The 23,764-nt window shown below is 35.0% G+C and overlaps 1 protein-coding gene across 3 annotated transcripts in view; it reads left to right on the top strand.

Annotated features, from left to right (window-relative positions):
• The window catches only part of ZNF654 (zinc finger protein 654), an 83,321-nt gene that overhangs the window by 15,004 nt on the left and 44,553 nt on the right, over window positions 1-23,764 (top strand). For 2 of the 3 annotated variants that reach the window (XM_047794366.1, XM_047794365.1), the window contains exon 2: window positions 8,542-8,687. In XM_047794366.1, coding sequence (XP_047650322.1) covers window positions 8,542-8,687 — 146 coding nt within the window. Of the gene's footprint in view, window positions 1-8,541; window positions 8,688-23,764 lie in introns of those variants that run through there. The other variant, XM_047794367.1, reaches the window with a different exon arrangement.

Here is a 23,764-nt window from a genome sequence, read left to right as displayed (position 1 = left end):
GGCATAGGCCGGCAGCTGAAGAAAGCTCTGATTCGGCCCCTAACCTGGGAACTTCAATATGCCGCATGCGCAGCCCTATAAAGACAAAAAAAAAAAAAAAAATTTCAGCTTTTTTTTTTAACCTTTCAAATCTATGCAAATTTTGTTACCTATAGCAGTCTTGATCTCCATGGTTTGGTTTTTTAGTTGTTCTTATTATGTAATATCTATTTCTTTAAAAGATCTGTCTTGCTATAGTTGGATTTGCAGTCTGGTTCACTGAGATTTCTGTCCTACAGTTCCTGTGCTCCCTCTGTTAGATACCTTTGGAACCAGTCCTTCCTTTCTAATGAGTAACACTAAACTATTCTTTTTCCACAATTCCATCTTTAAGAATACAGAATTGACAAATGGAAAAAAAAAACAAACCTATGGAATGGGAGAAAATATATGCAAATGATGAAACCAACAAGGGGTTAGTATACAGAATATACAAACAGCTCATACAACTCAATATCAAAAAAAAAAAAGAAAAATCCAATCAAAAAATTGTACAGAAGACCTCAATAGACATTTTTCCAAAGAAAACATATAGATAGCCAACAGGCACATAAAAATATGCCCAACATAGCTGAACAAACAATATGCCTTGTTGAACACTGGGTGGGTTTTAGGTTCTTGCTACTAAATATTACATACTTTTGCAGATTCCAAACAACTTTTAACTTATTAGAATCTGTTTAGAATCTGTTTTCTAAATCAGTTCGTGTTTTTTTTTTAAGTTTTATTGAAGTATAGTTGATTTACAGTGTTGTAGATTACGCACAACTTTTAACTTATTAGAATCTATTTCTAAACCAGTTTGGCAGATTTTTTAAAAATTTTATTGACCTCTAGTTGATTTACAATGTTGTGTTAATTTCCACTATACAGCAAAGTGATTCGTTTATATGTATATATTCATTTTAGTATTCTTATTCATTGTGGTTTATCACAGGATGTTGAATATAGTTCCCTGTGCTATACAGTAGGACCTTGTTATTTATCCATCTGATATATAATAATTTGCATCTGTTAATCCCAAACTCCCAACACCTCCCTCTGCCACCTCCCCTCCCCCTTGGCAATCAGAAGTCTATTCTTTATATCCGTGAGTCTATTTGTTTCGTAGATATGTTCATTTCATTTGTGTTATATTTTAGATTCCACATGTAAGCAATATCTATGGTATTTGTCTTTATTTCACTTATCATATGTATGTATGATAATATCTAGACTGCAAATGGCATTATTTCATTCTTTTTGATGGCTGAGTAATATTCCAATGTATATATTCATATATATATATGTATGTATGTATGTATTCCATTACACACACACACATACACATCTTTGTCCATTCATCTGTCAGTGGACATTTAGGTTGTTTCCATATCTTGGCTATTATAAATGGTGCTGCTGTGAACATAGGGATACATATATTTTTTCAAATTATAGTTTTGTCTGGATATTTGCCCAGGAGTAGGATTGCTAGATCATATGGCAACTCTTACTTTCAGTTTTTTAGGAACCTCCATACTGTTTACATTCCCACCAACATGTAGAAGGGTTCCCTTTTCTCCATACCCTCTATGGCATTTGTTACTTGTAGACTTTTCAGTCACGGTCATTCTGATTGTTGTGAGGTGGTACCTCATTGTAGTTTTGATTTGCATTTCTCTAATAATTAGCAGTGATGAACATCTTTTCCTGTGTCTGTTGGCCATTTGTATGTCTTCTTTGGAGAAATGTCTATTTAGGTCTTGTGCCCATTTTTTGATGGGTTGTTTGTTTTTTCGTTGTTGAGGTGTATGAGCTGTTTGTCTATTTTAGACATAAGCCCTTGATAGTTGCATCATTTGCAAATATTTTCTCCTGGTCTGTAGTATGTCTTTTTATTTCGTTTATGGTTTCCTTTGCTGTGCAAAAGCTTGTAAGTTTCATTAGGTCCCATTTGCTCATTTTTTGCTTTTATTTCCATTGCCTTGGGAAGCTGACTTAAGAAAATATTTGTATGGTTTATGTCAGAGAATGTTTTGCCTTCATTCTTTTCTAGGAGTTTTATGCTGTCATGCTTTTAAGCCTTTAAGCCATTTTTAGTTTATTTTTGTGTGTGGTGTGACGGTGTGTTCTAACTTCGTGGTACTTTTTTATATGACCTTAATTTTAGATTTTCTTTATATGATTATCATGATAGGAAAAAATCAAATGACAATGACTTTTTTTTCTGACAGAACTTTATTTTCTTTATTCTCAGTGAAAACTTTAAAAAAAAAAGAGAAATCCTCAGCTATCAATTCAGGCATGAAGTATTTATTTGTATTGCTGTATCTAGGATATCTTTCATTTGTCAGTGAATATTGAACTAAACAGTTGAAACTCAGCAGTAACTTTGGATAGATTTTATTTGGGAGTGGTCTACCTGCTTGCTAAAAGTGAGTAAAGTTTATTGTAATTAATCACATCTGGAAACAAATAATTAACCACTTTATACTGATGCAATGAAATGGTCTCCAAAGTAAGCTTAACCTTGCCACTTTTTAAAAAACATAAAGTACACTGCTAATAATAGCTATTTATTTTGTACCAGGAATTATCCTGGATTTTATCTTTTTTTTTTTTTTGCCTTTCTAGGGCCGCTCCCGCGGCATATGGAGGTCTCCAGGCTAGGGGTCTAATCGGAGCTGTAGCTGCCGGCCTACGCCACTGCCACAGCAACTCAGGATCCAAGCTGCATCTTCGACCTACACCACAGCTCACAGCAATGCCAGATCCTTAACCCACCGAGCAAGGCCAGGGATCGAACCACAACCTCATGGTTCCTAGTCAGATTCGTTAACCACTGAGCCACAACGGGAACTCCGTATCCTGGATTTTAATATATTATCTGTAATTAAGGTAATATTAAATTCATTTACCAGAAACTTAGACTGAGAAGCTTAATAACTTTGCTAAGGTTATATAGCTACTAAATGACAAAGCCAAGTCTGTCTGATTCCAAAACCTGTATTCTTTCCACAGTGCTACCACACTACCTGGTTTATTTTGCTAACTGTAAAAACAATCCCCATAGGTAAGAATAAATCTTGGTGTGAAATTAGATAACTAAGTAAGGAAAATAAATGTAGAATTGTGTTTATATTATAAAATAGCATCCATGAAATAGATGAGAACAATTGATATTTGTTTTTAAATATTTAATATTTTTTAAACTTTTTAAAAACATTTAATTTTTTAATTTAGTTTTTTTTTTCTTTCTTTCTTTTTAGGGCTGTACCTATAGCATATGGAAGTTCCTGGGCCTAGGGATTGACTTGGAACTGGAGCTGCCAGCCTACACCACAGCTATAGCAACACAGGGTCTGAGCTGCATCTGCAGCCTATACTGCACCTTGTGGCAACATCAGATCCTTAACCCACTGAGCGAGGCCAGGGATCAAACCTGCATTCTCGGGTTTTTAACCTGCTGAACCACAGCGAGAACTCCTAATTCAGCTTTTTAAAATTTTAATTTTTTTATTTAATGTTTTTATTCAAAAAACTGAATTTTATTTTTAAACTTAAAAATTAAACTAATTTTATACTTATTGAAGAGTACACTTGTCAAGATCAGGAAAGTAACATTGTATAATATTCACTAAATTACAGACCTTATTAGAAATTTACCAGTGTTCTAACCAGTGCTCTTTTTCTGTTCCAGAATGTTAATTTCTGATCTTACATTGTATTTACTTGTTATTTCTCCTTATTCTCTTCTATACTGTAACAATTCTTCAGATCAGTTTTTGTTTGTTTTTAAAATATCCTACAACTTGGGTTCATCTGATAATTCCTCATGATTGGAATGAGGTTATGCATTTTTGGCAAAAGTGCTACAGAAACTCTCTTGTTTGAGGCATCATAACAAGAGAGTTATGATAATAACATGCTTTATTACTTACTGGTGATATTTACCTTGAGGGCTTTGTTAAGTTTGTACTTGTGGGTTTTCTCCACTCCAAAGTTACTATCTATCTATTTGTAGTTGATAATTCTCTTGGGAGAGATATTTTGAGACTGCAAATCCTACATCTCCTCCAGTTTGGCTCACTAATATTAGTGTTGAACCATGGTTCTTATATGCAACATTCATTACTTTGTACAGTATTTGCTTAATGGTGATTCTCTATTTTTCTCCTTTCTTCTATGTTTATTGATTGGTATTCTACTGTGAAGAAGAGCTGTCTCATTTCTAGCATTTATTGATAAAATTGATTATTTGTATCAGTATGGACTCATGGATATTTATCTGGTTCCACGGATTAAAGTCCAGTACTATCATCGTATGTTTTATTGTTCAAATTGTTCTAGCTTTAGCTGGTTGGAGTGACTTCAGGTTGGTTCCTGTATTCTTATATCCCATCATTATTTCAGCATTTCATTACTTTCTGGCAGCACAAAATGTTCCAGTCTTTTCTTGATATTTTCCCTGCTCCATTTCTGCCAGAGGGGGGCTTGAGCAGCTCAAGTTCCCTGAGCTTAAGGAGCCCCCCAAGTTCCTCATACTGGAGAATAGTGTTTAGAAACCAAGATTTGGGCCCTAAGAGTGTATATTACTACTGAGGTGTCATTGTTCCTAGGCTCTTTCAATGTACAGAACTAGGAAATACTTACAGATACAGTAGCTATATTATAAATGAATAGCATAATCATGCTGAAAGGGGTATCAAAAAAGGCTAACTTAATATTTCTTACAGTGCTTATTTTAGGTATTTAGGTTTACAGATTTATTCAGTGCATAGATTGGCATGTAGTATAGCCATTTTCTGAAGCTCTTAGAATGGAAGGTAATTGTGATGTGACTTCTGGTTTGTTGGTCAACTTTTAAAAGTGCGTGTTTTTAAACTGTGAACTGTGAGGTGTTTGAAATGAAATTGATGCCGATGGGAAGTTTCAGGTGGGAAAATGACAGGGATTTGAATGGCCAAGTAATAGTGAAGTCATGCTTGATTTTGTGTTAATGATCTAGTCTGTTATTACCTAGATATAGAAATTAAGAGGATTGTTTGCTTAGTGACAAGCTTGTATTTGTTAGTTTTCATTGTTATGTGAGAAAAAAGGAGAGCTCGGTGAAGAAACAGATAACCATATTTGAGCACTTTACATTTTTTGGTTCCTAAACTCCTACATTTGTATTATTTTTATAGATTTGTGTATTGGTCAGCTCTGGCTGCCATAGCAAAATATCACAAACTTGGCAGCTTAAACAGTAGAAATTTATTTTCTCAGTTCTTGAGGCTAAGAATTCTGAGGTCAGGGTGCCTGCATGGTCAAGTACTGATGAAGACACTCTTGCTTGCAGACTGCTGTCTTCCCTGTGGCTTCACCATGGCCTTTCCTCAGTGCATAGTTGTGGAGGGACAGAGCACTCTCTCCTTCTCATCCTGTAAGGCCATCAATACTATCTGATTAGGACCCCTCCCTTTAGGCATCATTTAACCTTAATTACTTCCTATAATCCTGAATCCAGATACAGTCACACTAGGGATAAGACTTCAATGTATGAACTTTAAGGGGACACATTTCAGTCTGTAGTAGTTTGGATAGTGTATTTAATGTTTTAAAGTAAAGAATATAACCCTTGATACAGTAATTCTTTAATATAACAGTAAAGGCTGTTACTTGTTACAATATTAGAGAAAAAGAAAAAAATGTAAGATGGGTTGCTTGCTGCACAATGGCCTGGTAGAACACATTCAGATTATGATGTCATGGTGTCAGCTTTCATTAGCTGAGTGCTTAGGAGAACAGTTACAGTGCAGGAGAAAAATTTCAAAAAGACAGTGTAATATATAGTTTTACATATGTTAATATTTAAAAGAGAAGTAGTGTTATAATGAATATTATAGTGTTGTTAGTGTCTGGCATGACATTAAACAAAATAAAACGATACAGTCAGCCCTCTGTATCTAGGCTCCATATTTGTGTATTCAACCAGCTATGGATCAAAAATATTTGGAAAAGAAATTCTAGAAATTTTCAGAAAACATAACTTGAATTTGCTTTGTGCTAGCAGCTATTTACATAGAATTTACATTGCATTAGGCCTTATAAGTAATCTAGAGATGATTTTAAAGTATATGGAAGGATATGTATGTATGTAGTTTATATGCAAATATACCATTTTATATAAAGGACTTGAGCATCTGCAAATTTTGTTACGGGGTGGGGAATCCTGGAACCAATCCTCTGCAGATACTGAGAGTCAACTGTATATTAATTTCAGCTAGTGTTGTTTATGTCCCTTCAAGGGTATTGTGGCAAACCTGTTGGAGGTGTTGCCCACGGTACTTTTATTGTATTAGCTTTGGGCTCAGCTGAATCAGGCAGGGTATTAATAGCTGCATTTTGGTGAATAAGGGAAGCTACAATGAGAATAGAACCTAAGAAAGTAGAATGCTTCTCTTCTAAGGAAATAAACCCAGCCCATAAATAGGAGGTGAATAAGGTTTTAAGTAGAAATGTATTAGGGCACACTATTTGGGACTAAAGATAGGAAAAATGTGAGACGTCAGATATCGATTTTTTAATGTGGCACCAGGATTGTGTTGTGGAGGCCAAAAAGAGGCAATAAAGGTGGTCAGACACTTTAGTGAAGAGAAAATTTAAAGCCAGGGAACCACTGTTTATCTAACAATCTTTTCTTCTATTTTATTTTTTGCTTGTAGTGGTTTGGAAAAAATCTGTCCTTCTACTTAGAGTCATCATAGTTAGTGGTAGTTTTTACTTCCTAGCAAGTAAAGACTACTAGATATAGAAGGGGGTACAGTTTCACAGAGATAATACCCTCTAGCTTTCTTTTTTATCCATATATGTTTCTAGAAACACTGGAGACATGCCAGCCACCTGGCATTGCAGTTTGCAGTTGTCAAAGAACTGTGAAGGGTTTGGGATTTTATCTAAGGCAGTTGCCACAGTTTCATGAATGCTGGCCTAAGACATGAAACTCCTGGGTCAGAGATAACAGACTTTGTTACTCATGGCATAGTAAGCAGCATGAGCTTCAAGTTCATGATGGTTCCCTTTGCCCCTCAAGTTTCACAAAGGTGATGTGAATGGCCCAGGTTGATCCTGAACTCATAGTAAGTTTATATCTCAGCTCAGGAACATCAACTTAGAGAGTCCTATTCTTTCATAGTGGTTTGCAAGCATATCTGTCTGACCTGGGCTCTAGAGGGAGACATTGTCATGCTTATACTGGACAGTAAACAGGTTCACTGCTTTGGAGGGAGACATCATCTGTTTTTCAAGAATGTTTCCTATAAACATCTTTGAAAGGATGAAGGCAGTCAGGGCCGCTTTTAAATTGTGGAAATACATGAGACCCCTGGAAAATTGTCTCCAACAGGAAATGATTAGTATGTAAAGTCCTTGAGCTCACTCTGAATGTCCTTGGCTTTTCTGCTCTGCTCTCCTCTACTCTAGTTTTACCAGCTTTTAAATTATGAGTTGGCAACCATTTTGTGTAAAGAGGCAGATATTAAATATTTTAGACTCTGAGACGTGGTTTCTGTCAGAACTACTCAATGTGTTGTAGTAGGAAAGTAGCTATAGATAATATGTAAGTAGATGAACTGATTGTGTCCCAGTAAGCCTTTATGGACATTGAAATTTGAGTTTCATATGATTTTTATATCACAAAATTTTTTTCAACCATTTGAAAATGTAACATCCATTCTTAGCTTGTTGCTCATACAAAAGTGGGTGTCAGGCCAAATTTGGCCCACATGCCAGTTTGCCAACATGTTTTAAAAGATGAATTTCTAAAATAAAATAGTTTTATTATAGCAGTCATGCATGCGAGAGATTATAATTAACATTTTGTAGTGATTGATAGTTTTAAAGTGTTTTCTCATAAATTATGCCTGTTTAGCTTCAGAGTAAATCTGCAAGATAAGCATTATTACCTCCATTTAATGGTGAGGAAACTAATGCACAGAGAAAGAAGATGACTTACCTGAATTCATAAAACTAGTTAAGTGACAGATTGATTATATTCTATATTGTTTTCTCCATAATAAGAACTTTCATAATCAGAGCATCATGCCACTCTTTAATCCTCATTTGTTTCCAGAATGTTTAGAGTTTGGTCTTGTAAATAATAATGATAATAATAGATTAACATGCTTATTTATAATTTTATTACTACATTTTGTGGTATAGCTATTTTAATATTTGATAATCGATGATTTGACAAAGGCTAGATATGGGATGTGAAGGCATCTGTTACAACATTTGGCAAAGATTTGGCAGTTGAACAGTGTGGTTGTTCATACATTTTATTTCTTTTCCACATTTTCAAATAATAATTTATTTTCAGATGTATACCATGAAACCGTAAACAAAGAACTTTCTTTCCCTTCTCAATTATTTGTGTTCATGTTGAACTAATGTTTTAATTTATCTGATGTTTTTCCAGTTTTTTAAACTTGTGTTGAGAACATTTTCTCTAATAAAGTACTTTTTTGATTGTTTCCCTATTAGGTGGTTGAAGATTATGCTGGAAGATGGCAGGTCCCTTTGCCACAGCTTCAGGTTCTTCAGACTGCACTTTGCTGTTTTACTTCAGCCAGTGCATCATTCCCAGATGAATGTGAGCACGTACAATATGTTTTGAGTAGCCTTGCTCTGTAAGTACTCTTTACTTATAAAAGTATTTTCTTGATGCATTTGAGAATTCATTTTTGATTATTTTCTCTGTGTAAGGAACCTTTCCTAAAAAAAAAAAAAAAAAACCCGTCCTAAAGTCTTCCCTCAAAAAGGAAATTTCTGTTTCTTAATTTAAGTGTTTAGGTTTAATTTCGAATATTTAAGCACTATTTTAGTTTCGGAATTAAATGAAATTGTTATATAGATTCTTAGGTCACTACCAGCACTTTCCTTTCCCTTTTAATTCCTCAGATTGCCTTAGCAAACTTTAATGGTAAATCCCAGAATGTAGCAATTGAGGCCATCATATTAGCAGAGGGACCTTAAATCAGGCCAAAAAGAGGTTAGGAAACTTTGGTTTTTAAAAATACTTGTAAAGGACTTCAAGTTAAAGATCACAAACTGAGTACTTGTATTTGTCCTTTTTGTCATCCTAGATCCTACTAAATTAGTACAGAAATAAAAAAGGGAAGTACAGTGAAAAGAAAATAGAGAAGAGTCATCAATGAATGAAAAAATTTTAACAATTTTCTATGGGAAAGAAAACAGATAGAGGAATGATCTTTGAAACATGGCAGAGCAAGTCACAACTTATTTATTTATTTATCTTGGTGCCTCAACTTATATCATAGTATTCATAGTATTCATTTATTAACATTGCAAAATACAATAGAAAATATCAGAGTATGTCTCATAGGATAAGTATTATTTTATGAATTTTTTGTTTTATATATTTTTATGCATACATATACTTTATTATTAGTAAAATATTTTTTGAAACTGTGGGTATCATTAAAAAAAAATTATCCCCTGCCTTAAAAGAAGACTGTCCTGCTTCCCTTCCCTTGGAATCCTAGGGAGGTGTAGAATTTGAACATGCAAGGTATGAAATAGAGAGTAGTGAATGAGATACTTTGGGAAAATACAGATAAAGGAGTTAATTGCAGTTTTTCTATTCAGGCCATTCACCAGACCTTAAGGCCAGGGTAAAGTAGGGAAGCATCATTGCTACTTTCTTTTTCCCTCTAAAGAAATTAATTGACTTTGGAGCAGTTACCTTTGTATGCTGGCAATTAACCATTCTTCTTTAAGACAGCTAGCTAATCACTTAATTACCCTAAAGACAAACTTACCAGTCATCAAACTCTAGACAGCTTATAGTGCTCCCTGATTATGGCATTATTCTTAAATATTGATGAATATTCAGTAATCATCAGACATTTGAGGAATGCATGAAAAAAAATACAGTGAAAAAAAACTAAAAAAAATTCTGGACGAAACAGTGTTAAAGTTGAAAACAAAAAATTTAAAAGAGATATAAATCTGTAATTAGCATTTTCAGAGAAACCTGAGAGGACATGAAAACCTCAAATATCATGCTGTGTAAAAGGAAAAATGAGGTATACCAAAAATGAGTTTGTAGAAATTAAGAAAATATGATAGTTAAAATTTAAAATTCTATAGGAGGGTATTCCTTGATGGTGTAGTGGTTAAGGATTCAGCTTTGGAAACTTCCACACCCTGTGAGCAAAGCAAAAAAAATAAAATGGGAGTTCCCATTGTGGCTCAGTGGTTAACGAATCTGAGTAGGAACCATGAGGTTGCGGGTTCGGTCCCTGCCCTTGCTCAGTGGGTTAACGATCTGGCGTTGCCGTGAGCTGTGGTGTAGGTTGCAGACGCGGCTTGGATCCCGCGTTGCTGTGGCTCTGGTGTAGGCCAGCGGCTACAGCTCCGATTCGACCCCTAGCCTGGGAACCTCCATATGCCGCGGGAGCAGCCCAAGAAATGGCAAAAAATAAAATAAAATAAAATAAAATAGTTAAAGTGGTAAATTTAAAAAATTAAATAAATAAAATTAAATTCTGTAGGACATTTGGAAGGTAAAATTGAAATAATTCAGAATGTAAAACAAAACCATAGAGAAGAAATGTGTTAAAAAAAAATTGATACAGTGGCTTCATAAAGGAGGTTCATTATTGTATGTGCTGGAGTTCCAAAAGAAGAACTTGAAGAATATACATTAGAGAAAAATTTCAAAGACATAATAAAAGAATTTCCCCAAAATAAAAGCCATAAGCTTCCAGACTGAAAGAGTCCAAGAAGTGTTCAGCATAGCGAATATAAAAGATACTCAGCTAAACACTTCATTTTGTGATTTGAAAATACCAAGAATGAAAAAAACAGATTTGAGCACCTTCTAGAGAGAAAAAACTAGGTTACCTACAAAGGAACAAACATCAGATTGATATCAGTCTTATTATAACCAACAGTACACGGTAGTTTGTAATGAATCAGTGTCTCTAAAGAGTTGAAGAGAAATTATTTTCAGTGTAGAATTTTGTACTCATCCAAACTGTCAGTGAAGTATAAGAGTAGAAACAATATTTCTAGGCACGTAAGGACCTGGAAGATTGACTTGTCTACATAATCTTTTTTGGGAAGTTATTAGAGAATGTGCTCCAGAGGAATGGGGTGAAATATCAAAAGACCAGATGACAGTGGATTTAGAAAACCGTAGCTTTTAGTTAAGGTAGAGGGAAGAATGGTCCCAGAATCACTGTAGGTCTTACAGATATGTCATCTCCAAGAGGGAACTATCCAGTAAAAATGGAGATTTGTAACTAATCTTGAGGATATGGAACCATATAGTTTTCTTCATGTAAATGATTCTTACTGACATTGTTTTTAAAGTACAAAAATAATTATAGTCATATAACTGAGGAAAATTATTAACCTATATAAGACTGTTTGATGGAAGGTGTGGGTTGAAAGTGAAGGACAAGGACACTAGTACTCTTCCTTTAATTCTTATTTTACCAAATGGAGTGTCAGTAGTACATGAAACCATAAATAAACATATAAGTAAAGTTATAAAAATAAAAGAGAAAATAATAATGAATAACTTTTGGGAAGATGGAACTGGTTGTATGAGGAGTTAAATTCTCTCACAGCAGGAAGTTGAGTAATACTGAAAATTGGTAAATCAAGAAATACTAGGAAAGCTTATTATCAGCAGCTATTAAAAATATTAGAAGTTGTTAATTTCGAGGCATTGGACTAGTGAGAGAGGGCTGAAGCCTTTCTGTATACTTAGCATTGTTAAATCTTGAAGATATGTAAATTTCATATTTATATATGAACTGTATTTTTTGCATAAAGATTTTAAAGAGTACATGTACATGGTGCTGCTTTAAAAGTTTATTTATATATGTTTAAAGTTATAGGAGGGAGCTATGTGAAGTGATAGATATGTTAAAACTGGCTTAATTGTGATCAATTCACTATTTCTGTATACCAAAATATCAAGTTGTATACCTTATATATAATTTTTGTCAATTATGCCTCAGTAAAACTGAGAAAAAAAAATGTGGGAGAAAAGAGTTTAGAATATAATGTTATTTAGATTTGTAAGAGCATGGCAGTTTATTTTTTTAAAATATTTATTTTGTGATGCCTAAATGAATATGAGAAATATTAGGAGTTCTTGATTATAATTGAGAAATCTTAGGCTATTAGATGACTAAATCATGGAAGGTCAAGGGCTAGAACCAGTTTCATGATTCTCTAAATCCAGAGAATAAAATACCATCTAGAACTGTTCTCTTCCTTCCCATCATTCTTTTGGCTTCATTCTCTTAGGGCTGCTGGCTGTCTGGAGATTAAGTTTAGTTTAATAACCAAGGGAGAAGAAATCCTCTGCTCCCACTTCTAATCCTCAAAATATTTTGGGAACTCAGGCCTAGCTTTGGTTATGTTCCCATTACTTGAACTAATCACTGTGTTGAGGACAGTATGGTAAGATTTTTGGCTGAGTGATGGCAAGGCAAGCCCATCCCATGGCTAGGGAAAATGGGATACTATGTTGGTGGCCCCGTGAGGACCACAGAAATGTTGGAGGGATAAGCAGTTTCCTCAAGAAGTGAGTGTAATAGTGTGAAAGAGAGATAGCTAGGTAGACAAAAATAATAGATGTCACTACAAAGAATATTTTTATATGATATTTTGAAAGCTACCAAAACAATTTCAATTATTTTCTGCTGATTTCTGAGGAAAATTAAATAAGTGTTGAAAGAATTACATTATTTGTAAGCAAGAAGTAGTATTCTTGATCCAGTGTCTATTTGGATATTTTCTCCCCTTTCATCTCTATAATCTTTGTCAACTTTAGTGTTGTAATGTAAAAATGTACTTTAAAAAAATTAAGTCATTTATTGACTTGTTTCATTTTTTGCTAGCTTTTTTACTTCTGCTTATGAGAAGAATAATGAATTAATCAAAAGCAAATCTTATCTATCTTTCTAGGCAAAAGAAAATAAATTATCTTGGTGGTTTGTTAAATAGTAATGTTTCTTGTAAGGAAAACTTTCTGCATTATTTAAATTTACTTTAACTGAAAAGATAATTTTACTTTTGATACCAGAAGAAAAATGGGGAAATAGCAACATGATAGTACCATTCAAAGAGCAGTAAGTCTATAATAGTGTTCTATTTAAATATTTAAGCCAGAAAACTAAAAATTATTATTATTCTGTAATTATTCCTTCATTCATTCTATAAATCTCTGTACTTGGTTCTAGGAATAAAATAGAAAAGATAGATAAGTTCTTGTTTTCACAGATCTTATAGAGCTAAGTTATTACACAAGCAGCTCCACTATTATGTGTTGAAATTATGAAAGAATTACAGGGTACAGTGAGAGAGTATAACAGGAGACCTGACTTGGTCTGGGAGGTCAGGGAGAATTTGCTTGGTTAACTAATACTTGAGCTGAGCTCTGAAGGGATGATGGAAATAAATTTGATGAAAGAGCAAGAGACTCCAAGGAATGGCAAATAGAATGTTCAAGGTAGCTGGAAAGGATGTCAGGATATTAATGTAGTTCATATGCCTCGTATCTGTTGCAGAATTCTTGTTTATGATGTATATCATGTATTTTACATTTTTATTTATAACAAAAAAGTATAGATAAGCTAAAGAAGTAGTGTCTCTAATATTGTCATATACGTGTGTGTGTGTGTGTGTGTGTGTGTGTGTGTGTGTGTGGTATGAGTATAAAAGATATATCAAGAAACAATAAATGGAGTTCCCGTCATCCCTCAGCGATTAATGAACCCGACTAGTATTCATGAGGATGCGGGTTCGATCCCTGGCCTTGCTCAGTGGGTTAAGGATCCGACGTTGCTGTGAGGTGGTGTAGATTGCAGACATGGCTCCTATCTTGCATTGCTGTGGCTGTGGTGTAGGCCAGCAGCTGCAGCTTGGATTTGACCCCTAGCCTGGGAACCTCCATATGCTGTGGGTGCAGCTCTAAAAAGACAAAGAAAAGAAAAGAAACAAAAAAGAACTCCAACAAACAGCCTAACTTTAGACCCCAAGGAATCATAGTAAGAGGAACAAACAAAGCTCAGAGTTAGCAGAAGGAAGGAAATAAAGATCAGAGTGGAACTAAATGAAATAGGGACTGAAAAGGCAGTAAAAAGATTGATGAAACTAAGAGTTGGTTCTTTGAGAAGATAAACAAAATTGACAAACCTTTAGCTAGACTCACCAAGAAAAAAAGAGGCCTCACAATCATAACTGAAATAGGAGAGAGTATAAGCTGATTCCACAATACAAAGGATCATGAGACCACATTCATCTCATGGTATGCATGGGGGCTTGGTTCCAGCACTTCACTGATACTGAAATCCATGGATGCTCAAATCTCATATATAAAATGGCATATTTACATATTTACATATAACCTAAGCACATTCTCTGATATGCTTTAAATCATTTCTATATCATTTATAATATCTAGCACAATGTAAATGCTATGTAAATCATTATAAATACAAAGTAAATGCTATATAAATCATTGCTAGTGCTCAGCAAATTCAAGAATTCTGGATTTTTTTTTACCCAAATGTTTTCCATCTGTGGTGGACTGAATTCATGAATGTTGAGCCTACAGATATGCAGGGCTGACTACTATGAAGACTTATACTCCAGTAAATTGGACACCTGGGAAGATGTGGATAAATTCCTGCAAACATACTGTTTACCAGAACTGAATCATGAAGAAATAGAAAATCTAGGTAGTCCAGTTACTAGTATGGAGATTGAATCAGTAATTCAAAACTTCTCAACAAACAAAAATCTAGGACCAGACAGTTTTACTGGTGAATTCTACCAAATATTCAGACAACTAATACCAGTCTTTCTCAAACTCTTCCAAGAAGTAGAAGCAGAGCAAACACTTACAGGCTCATTTTACAAGGCCAGTATTACCTTAATATCAAAACCAGACAACGACATCATGAAAGAAAAGTGCAAGTCACTGTCCCTGATGAACATAGATGCAAAAATCCTCAAAGAAATATTAGTAAAATGAATGCAACAATACATTGAAATTTTGACAGAAATAGAAATAATCTTTAAAATTCCTAAAATTTGTATGGAACTACAAAGAAACCCTTAAGAGGCAAGGCAGTCTTGAGAAAGAAGGACAGAGCTGGAGGCATCATGCTTCCTGATTTCAAACTACAGTTGATCCTTGAACAGTGTGGGGATTTGGGGGACCAATTCTCCCACCACTTATGCAGTTGAAAGTTATTTCTGTTTATGTAAAAACCCAGGTATAAGTGCAGTTCAAACTTCTGTTGTTTGAGCATCAACTGTATATTACAAATCTATAGTAATTAACAAAGTATGGTACTGACATAAAAACAGACACGTAGATCATTGAACAGAATAGACCAAAATTAAACCAACACATATAGGGTCAATTAATTTATAACACAGCAGCTAAGACTATACAGTGGGAAATGGATAGTCTCTTTAATAAATGGTGTTGGGAAACTGGACAGCCAAGTGAAAAAGAATGAAGTTGGACCACTATTTCATATCATATACAAAAATCAGCTAAAAATGGATTAAGGAATTAAATGTTAGACCTGAAACTGTGAAACTACTAGAAGAAAACATAGGTGGTAAGCTTCCTGATACCGTTCTTGGTGATAATTTTTTTTTGGATTTGACACTAAAGGCAAATGAAAGAAACAAAAAGAAAAATCATCATTTGGGACTACATCAAACTAAGACGTTTCTGCATAGCAAAGGTAATAACCATCAATAGGATGAAAAGCAGCTTTACTGAATGAGAGAAGAGATTTGCAAATTATATATCTGTTAAGGAGTTAATATTCCAAAACATGAAGAATTCATACAACTGAAAAAAAAAATCAGATTTTTTTTAAAAAGGGCAGATCTAAATAGACAGTATCGCAAACAAAACATATAGGTGGCCAACAGGTATATGAACATGAGTTCATCATTACTGATCATCAGGGAAATGCAAATCAAAACCACAAGGGGTTATTACTTCACACTTACTAGAATGATTGTTATCAAAAAGACAAGAAAGAGTAAACATTGCAAGGATGTGGAAAGAAGAATCCCTGTGTGTTGTTTTGGGATATGTAAATTGGTGCAGCCACTATGCAAAGCACTGTGGAAGTTCCTCAAAAAGTTAAAAATAGAACTACCATATGATCCAATAATTCTACTTCTGAGTATTTATATGAAGGAAACAAAAACACTAACGCAAAAAGATTTTGCCACTCCTATGTTCATTGCTGCATTATTTACAGTAGCCAAGATATGGAAGCAACATAAGTGTCCATTAGTAGATGAAAGGATAAGGATGTGTGTGTGTGTGTGTGTGTGTGTGTGTGTGTGTGTGTGTGTGTGTGTGTGTGTGTGTAAAATCGACCATAAAAAAGAATGGAGTCTGGTCATTTGGGTCAGTGTAGATGGACCTTGAGAGTGTTATTCTAAGTGAAGTTAGTGAAATAGAGAAAATCAAATATCCTAATGATTTCAGTTACATGTGGAATCTAAAAATAAAATAAAACTGAACTCATGGATACAGAGAACAGATTGGTGGTTGCCATGGGTTGGGTTGGGAGTGGGCTAAATGGGTGAAGGTAGTTAAAAGGTACAAAATTCCAGTTATTGAATAAATACATCATTGGATCTTTTGTATAGCATGGTGACTGTAAAATATAATAATAACTGTATTATAAATTTATAAGATGCTAAGAGTAGATTTTGTAAGCTCTTACCATAGAAAAAACATTGTGGCTATGTGTGGTGGTGGTTGTCAGACTTACTGTGATCATTTTGTAATATATGCAAGTATCAAATTATTATATTGTATACCTAAAATTAATATAATGTTGTATGTAAATTATATCTCAATTTTTAAAATTTACCAAGATGAAGGCACCAAGACATTTTTAAAATATTTAGTAAAAATAAATATGTGACTCATCTTGACTGTAGCCTATTGGTTATATTTTTCTTAAGCCATGGACTTGAAAAAGTGTTTCATTCTTATTTTGGACCTGGGGAGATAGAATATAATTTCCTGCTGGTCTTATAGGGAATAATCACAGATTTATTTTTGTTTCCTTTTTAATTTTCTTTTTGATTAAGATAGGTTTATACAAGTTTAAGATAAGTTTATGAGTAATTGATAAAATTTATAGATTACTTAAGTGAAGATCTAGTTAGGGAAATGTAAGTCTTGCTAGATAATTCAGTAGGGGGAATTTGATTTAATTCATAGAACCAGTTTCATAATTATTAGATGATCTGAGAGAATAGACCAAGAAGATGCTGAGCCTAGACTTGGCAACTGTAGTTAATTTGCTGTTAGCCCTGGAAATGGAAGGATGAAGGAATGATGATGGAATGCTAAATTCAGAGACTGGAGATGGTTGCTGAGGGAAAGAAGCATTGACCTGCGTGAGAGGAGACCTTAAAAGAGATATAATCACCGCTAAAGAGGATCCAGAAGAAGAAGGGCAGAGGCAAAAGACCCCTCATTGCTCCCTTCCTTCTAACTTTCAGTTTTCCACCATTGCCTCCCTTGGCCAAACCTAACCAATTAGCCAGTTGGTTTCTGCATGACAGAGAGCTCTGTTCCCCAGCATCCCCTCAGTTTAGGTAATATAAATGTATTGATAAGTTTTGGGATGGTGGTTATTGCCTTCCAGCCTTAAGGGAGGAACCAGCATCATTGGAAACCACTGAAGAATCACACACTGACCCAACATCCCTGGCCAGCACAGTGAGGAAGAAAGTTATTCCCCTGAAAATGGATCAGTCTTCCTTCATCCAAAAACAGCTGGGAGAACAGGAGCAGAGGGGACCATCACATGATTCTGGGGGCTGGGAGAGGTTTGCTGGACCCCAACAGTGGCTCCTTAAACACTAAGGGAGAAACAGATTCCTTCTCTATGGGCAGAATTCCTCACCAGAGCCAATTCTTACCCTTTATAAGGCTGTTAACTTCCCTAACACTTTCATCCTGTAGGTTCAGCACGAGTTTGTCAGCAGTGAGTGATGTAGATATGATTCTGTGGTGTACTCATTATCTTGGAGATCAGAAACCTTTATTTTTGAAAGCTATTTCCACTGTTTTATTGAATTTTTGGTTGATAGATTTTTTAAAACAATGGACACCACTGTTTTTTGTTGTTTTGTTTTCTGATGAAGAGTCTGCCATCCTTATTTTTGTTTCCTTGTATATAGTGTGCCCTTTTTGGGAAGCTGTGTATGATTCAGAATTCAAAAAGTGTGGTGAGCATACAAAAAGATATCCTTCAATTTACATCTCCATGCACCTTAGTTTCCATTTCCTTAGGCAACTAATGTAATCTTTCTCTTGGATTTCCTTCAAGAGGTATTTTATGCAAATACAAGAAAAAAATTATATTTTACTTTTCTTCCATTTAACAAAAATGCTAATATGTATCCACGCTGTCTGGAACCATTTCTTCACTTGGATATCTTTCCCATCATAGAAAGATCATCATCAGTCACTAAAATGGCTGCAGAGTAGAGTTCCCATTATGGCACAGTGGAAACGAATCTAACTAGGTTCGATCCCTGACTTTTCTCAGTGCGTTAAGGATCTGGTGTTGCCGTGAGCTGTGGTCACAGATACAGCTCGGATCCTGTGTTGCTGTTGCAAAGCCCGGCAGCTATAGATCCGATTAGACCCCTAGCCTGGGAACCTCCACATGCCACGGATGCAGCATCCCCCCCCAAAAAAATGGCTGCAGAGTATTTCACTGTTACGGATATATAAAAATATAATTAACTGGCACTATGTTAATGGGTATTTAGATTTTGTTCCATTCTGTCACTATTACTAAAACCCTTTAATGAATTACCACACGTGTGGCCCTTGGAATATGTACAGGCATACCTTGTTTTGTTGAGCTTTGCTTTATTCGATTCACAGATAATAGTTTTTTACAAATTGAAGGTTTCTGGCCAAACCGGAAACTGGTTTCTCAAACCCTGTGTTGAGAAGGTCTGTTGGTGCCCAACAGAATTTGCTGATTTCATGTTTCTTTGTCATATTTTGGTAATTATCATAATGTTTCAAACTTTTTCATTATTACTACATTTGTTGTGATCTGTGATCAGTGATCTTTGATGTTACTGCCATGACCCAGTGAAGGCACAGGTGATGGTTAGCAATTTTAGCAGTAAAGTAGTTTTTAAATTAAGGTATATACCTTGTTTTTTTTATACATAATATTATTGACACCTTAATAGACTACAGTATAGTGTAAACATAACTTTTATATGTACTGGGAAACCAAAAAATTTGTGTGACTTGATTTATTGCAACATTCACTTTATTGTGGTGCTCTGGATTTGAATCTCTAGTATCTGAGGTATACCTATACAATGATATTTGTATATCATACAGGTATCCTAGAGTAGAATTGCTAGATCAGAATCTAAAGTTTGTCACTTTGGGAGTTCCCGTCGTGGCGCAGTGGTTAACAAATCCGACTAGGAACCATGAGGTTGCGGGTTCGGTCCCTGCCCTTGCTCAGTGGGTTAACGATCCGGCGTTGCCCTGAGCTGTGGTGTAGGTTGCAGACGCGGCTCGGATCCCGCGTTGCTGTCGCTCTGGCGTAGGCCGGCGGCTACAGCTCCAATTAGACCCTTAGCTGGGAACCTCCATATGCCACAGAAGTGGCCCAAAGAAATAGCAAAAAGACAAAAATAAAATAAAATAAAATAAAATAAAATAAAATAAAATAAAGTTTGTCACTTTGAAAGTGCCACATTTTCTCTATAGGAGTTGAGCCATTTGTTATTAAGACCTAATTCCTACATCTTTGTCAATGCAGTGTTTTAAAACTTTTTAAAAATTATGATTATTTTCAAACCTACACAAAAGTAGAATACCATAATAACCTGCCCTTACCCATCGTCAGGTTCAATAATTAATTACCAGTATATCATCAGTCTTATTTCATCTGTACCTCCACACTCCTTACCCATTGCTAGTTCTTTTTTTTATAATTTTATTGAGGGATAATTTCCATATCATTAAGTTTATGCAATTTAAGTATAATTATATAGATTATAGTAAATTTATAAAGTTGTGCAGCCATCACCACAATCCAGTTTTATTACATTTTCTTCACCTTAAAAATTTCCCTCATGGCTCACTTTCAGGCAGTCCCCAGTCTGTCACCAGTCCAAGGCAACTACTGATCTGTTTTCTATCTTAGTAAGCTGCTATACCTAGACATTTCATGTAAACAATATCACATAATATTTAGGCTTTTACATATGAGTGTTTTCACTTAGAAGAATGTTTTCGAGGTTCATTCATGTCTTAGCACTTATCAGTAGCTCATTCATATTTGTGCTGGATATAACCCATTGTACCTTTTGTTTATACTTTCAGCAATTGATGAATATTTAGATTGCTTTCAGTTTTTTGGTTATGAATATTGGTGTAAAAGTGGACAAATGTTATTTCTCTTGAGTAGATACTTAGGAATGGAACTGCTAGATGCTGTGATAAGTTTATGTTTAACATCTTTTTAACATAGAACTGTTAAACTGTTTCCAAAGTGAGTATACCATTTAAAATTCTAACCCGCTGTCTATAAGGGTTTCAGTGTCTGTACATCTTTACTAACCCTTGTTATTATTTGTCTTTTTCATAATAGCTGTTCTAGTAACTGTGTAGTGGTATGGCATTTTGCTTTTAATTTGCATATCCTCAGTGCTGTGCAAATATGTTTTCATGTACTTTTTTGTTATTGCATACCTTCTTTGGCAAAATATTCACATCTTCTCACCATTTTAAAATTGGATTGTTTGTCTTCTAATTCAGTTATAAGAGTTCTTTATATATTCTGGACATATTTCCTATCAGATCAGATATGTGGCTTGTCTTTTCATTTTCTTATTCAAAAAGTTTATTGGTGCTTTTAAGAAATTTAATTGTGATGTTCCTTGTGCAGTTCTCTCACATTTCTTATTCTTAAGCATTTTAGAATTTTTGGTTTCTACTTTTTACCAAATTTAAGAAATTTCTTCAAAAGTTTTTTTAGAAGCCACAATTATGTTTTCTTAAAGGACGCCACTTGAAGGGAATCCATGTTCGACCCACACCTTACTGATTGTTCTGTTCATTTTTTTCAGTCTTTTAAAAATTTATTTATTTATTTAGGGCCACACCTGTGGCATATGGAAGTTTCCAGGCTAGGGGTCAAATCAGAGCTGCAGCTGACAGCACATGCTACAGCCACAGCAGCATGGCATCTGAGTTGTACCTGTGACCTACACCATAGTTTGTGGCAACACAGGATTCTTAACCCAATGAGCAAGGCTAGGCGTTGAGCTCACATCCTCAAGGACCCTGTTGGCTTCTTAACTCACTGATCCACAGCAAGAACTCCCCTTTTTTAGAGTGTGTTTTATTTTAGTAATGCTATATTTTGTTTTCACTGATATTGTCTTCTGCAGTATAATTTGGCAGTAATCCCACAAAGTGTCTTTTTCATCTCAGATATATTTTTTATCTATAAAAGTTTTAATTGGGTCTTTTGTGTCTTCCATTTCTCTGCTTAACATGATTATTCTTTACCTCAGAGTTGGCAGACTTTGGCCCATCAGATCAAATGCTGTCCATGGCCATTTTTTTGTTTTTGCTTTTAATAATGGCTCCCAAGCTAAGATGGTCTATGTATTTTTATTTATTTTTTTTATCTTTTTATTTTTTTGCCTTTTCTTGGGCTGCTCCTGTGGCACATGGAAGTTCCCAGGCTAGGGGTCTAATTGGAGCTGGCCTATGCCAGAGCCACAGCAACGTGGGATCCAAGCCGCGTCTGCGACCTACAGTACAGCTCATGGCAACGCCGGATCCCTAACCCACTGAGCAAGGGCAGGGATCGAACCCACAACCTCACGGTTCCTGGTCGGATTCGTTAACCACTGCGCCACAATGGAAACTCCTAGTTTATGTATTTTTAAATAGTGGTGTTAAAACAAAAATGTGAGAGAGACCTTAATGTTGCCCAGAAAGCCTAAAATATTATCTAGCAACCCAGACTCCACCCTAAACACAATTTAACAGTGGAAGAATTTGAAGCCAGTGGTGCACTGAATAAAGGTCATGATAGCAGTAGCCCTTGTGATAGCAATAACACAAACCCACTTAACTCTTGACCAGACTTATTTAAATCCTCCACAGTAAAAGTAAGTGGAAGAAAAGGCATGTCTGTTTCCAGGCTCAAATATTAACATCAGTCCATACTTTTGTATATCATGAAATCCAATTTTCGGCTAAAAAAATATAAACACATAAAAAAGAGCAAGAAAAAATGCACTATCAAGAGTCAAAGCAATTTGTAGAATCAAATTCAGATATAAAGGTCTGGGGAGGAGTTCCTGTTGAGGTTCAGTGTGTTAAGAGCCCGACTGTTATCCATGAGGATGTGTATTTAATCCCTGGCCTCAGTAGGTGGATTAAGGATCTAGCATTGCTGCAAGCTGCACCATAGGTCCCAGGTGCGGCCTGGATCTGGCATTGCTGAGACTGTGGCACAGGCCAGGAGGTGCAGCCCTGATTTGATACCTGGCCTTGGAATTTCCATATGCTGCAGGTGTGGCCGTAAAAAAAAAAATTATGTGAGGAAAATAAAGGTCTAGGGGAAACAGTGGATAAAATGGTTGAACATACTGAGAATTTCAACAGAGAGCAGGGACACTTTAAGTCTGATTCAAATAGAAATGCTGGAAATGGAAAAATAAAGTAACGAATAATACCTCTGCTGGGCTCATCAGTGAAGTCAACACAAATGAGGAAAGAATGCATGAACTTGAATACAATATAGGTTAAAAAAAAATTAAACTAAATGACAAAAAGGAAGAGAGAAGAAAGCAGAACAGAATATCTGAGAACTTTGGGAATATATGAAACTGTATAAAATGTATCTGCTAGAATCCCAGAAGGAGAAGAAAAATGAAGGAGAAGAAATACAAAGTAGTAGCCATGAATTTTCCAAATATAATGAAATTTAAACCACAAATCTAAGAAACTCAACAACAAGCAGGATAATTTTAAACACACACGTACATCCACACATTCATTCATTCATTCTCTCTTTCTCCCTGCCTTCTCTCTCTCTCTCTCTCCATATCTTTCTTTTTCTCAGACTACCATATAGATTCCCAGATGCAGCACATTCAAACTCAAAAAATTACATAGAAAATCTTGAAGGCTACCAAAGAACAAAGACATTACCAACTTTAGAAGACTACAGCAGATATCTCAGATTATACAAGAAGGAATAGTTAAATGACATTGTTAAAGTGCTGAAAGGACAACAGTCTTTTAACTTTCAATTCAAGAGGGAGAAATAAAGATGTTTTCAAGGAAGCAAAATTGATAGTCTTTATTCCCAGAAGATCTCAACTACCAAAAAAAAAAATATGTAGCACAAATATGCCAGACGAAAAATCTACCTAAAGAAATTCAGACATCTGAAAAGTGTACAAGCTTAAGATACATTCGACCCTTGAACAATTCAGGGGCTAGGGGTGCCACCCTCTTACACAATTGAACATTCATGTAGAACTTTACAGTCAGGCTTCCATTTCTGGTATTTTGCATCCATGGATTCAGCCAACCACAGATTGTATAGTACTTTAGTACATGTTTATTGAAAAAAAAAATCTACATATA

This window comes from Phacochoerus africanus, chromosome 1 (assembly GCF_016906955.1).
Source record: "Phacochoerus africanus isolate WHEZ1 chromosome 1, ROS_Pafr_v1, whole genome shotgun sequence".
In the NCBI taxonomy this organism is placed as follows: Eukaryota; Metazoa; Chordata; class Mammalia; order Artiodactyla; family Suidae; genus Phacochoerus; species Phacochoerus africanus.
This window is presented reverse-complemented; position numbering and strand designations above follow the sequence as displayed.